This window comes from Dendronephthya gigantea, unplaced genomic scaffold (genome assembly GCF_004324835.1).
Source record: "Dendronephthya gigantea isolate DGI-Jeju-01 unplaced genomic scaffold, DenGig_1.0 000647F, whole genome shotgun sequence".
In the NCBI taxonomy this organism is placed as follows: domain Eukaryota; kingdom Metazoa; phylum Cnidaria; class Anthozoa; order Malacalcyonacea; family Nephtheidae; genus Dendronephthya; species Dendronephthya gigantea.
This window is the reverse complement of record NW_021163657.1, coordinates 13,530-14,953: the sequence shown is the minus strand read 5'-3', so window position 1 is coordinate 14,953 and position 1,424 is coordinate 13,530. Positions and strand designations below refer to the sequence as shown.

The window sequence follows — 1,424 nt, the reverse complement described above, 5'->3', positions numbered from 1 at the left end:
ACCGTGTTTTTATTAAAAACACCGTGTTTTTATTTTAAAAACACCGTGTTTTTATTTTAAAAACACCGTGTTTTTATATAATGATGCGTGTTTTTATTTTTAATGTCTACATATAGGTCCGCGTTGCGAGGATCAAGTAAGGATCAGAATTTTTGTTCTAAAATTCTCGCTTTGCAATATGATTGGATTATATTTATTTTTGTGTTTACCCATAAGTCCGCCCCGTAGAGTTTTGGTATCCCCCTTCTTAAACTATAAAAGCGACGATTTTGATTGACAACCAAGCCAAGCCAAGCCAAGTAGTATGGGTCGCAAAAAGAGCACGATTGATAGGAACGAGCGCGAGAAGTTACGAAAGGGGAGAGTAAGGAAGGAGGAGAAATTTAACAGGTTGTTGAGTACTTGGGTCAAGGAGAAATATCCGTATATTTATTACGAATATACAAGAGCATATCGTGAGGTTGTAACAGCGAATCCTCATATAAGAGATATAACAAGGACGATGGATTGGAAGATACGGCTGTATGATAATACGGGATTGAGTATGAACACGATACGGGACTCAATCGACGAAGTATGTGAAGTTTTAAACATTGAGGATGAGGTGACATTACTTGAGAAGAGTATTAATAGCATTGTCAGCGATATGGGCGAAAACAACAACAACAACAACAACAACAACAACAACGGTGAGCGAGGCGAGAACAACAACAATAACAACGGTGAACGAAGCGAAAACATCGGCGAGCGAGGCGAACAAAGCGAGAACATCAACAGCGAGCGAAGCGAAAACAACAACGACGAGCGAAACGAACGAAGCGAGAACAACAACAAAAAACAACACAACAACAACGGTGAGCGAGGCGGAAGGGACACGCCAACTTTCGACCCGTATGAAGATATCAGCAAGCATTATCAGGATTTTGATTTTGAGGTCGAGTTACTTGACTGGGAATGTTTTGAGGATGATGATAATTTTAAAGATTTAGAAAACGATTTGCGAGACATTGAGCTTATGGATTTTAATATATGAATTTTCATATTGAACTTATTTTGATATGTTTTTATAGACATTTTTGTATGTTATATTGAGCATAGTTTGTTTTAATAAAAACATCTTTGATTGGGGATTTTCCTCCCATTATGTCATGTTTATTATTTTCTTGTTTTGGGGATTTTCCTATTTATTACGTCATGTTTAATATCTCTTATATTTGGGGTTTTCCCATTTATTACGTCATGTTTAATATCTCTTATGTTTATTACGTCATGTTAAATTACTCTGTCGCACTCACGCGACAGGCGGTGTTCTAATGAGTAAAACATAATAATAATAATAATAATATATAATAATAATAATAATAATAATATAATAAAATAATAATAATAATAATAATAATAATAATAATAATAATTTTTTATAT

The 1,424-nt window shown here is 34.3% G+C and overlaps 1 protein-coding gene across 1 annotated transcript; it reads left to right on the top strand.

Moving 5' to 3' along the window:
- Positions 1-304: 304 nt before the first annotated feature.
- On the top strand, positions 305-1,033 carry LOC114544090 (probable basic-leucine zipper transcription factor E). Its single transcript, XM_028562827.1, has one exon. It carries the CDS (start codon positions 305-307, stop codon positions 1,031-1,033), a length of 729 nt encoding a protein of 242 aa, XP_028418628.1.
- Positions 1,034-1,424: the final 391 nt, after the last annotated feature.

What these genes read in the sequence shown, in the direction of transcription:
- LOC114544090 (XM_028562827.1), top strand. Translation starts at nt 305, where the DNA reads ATGGGTCGCAAAAAGAGCACGATTGATAGGAACGAGCGCGAGAAGTTA.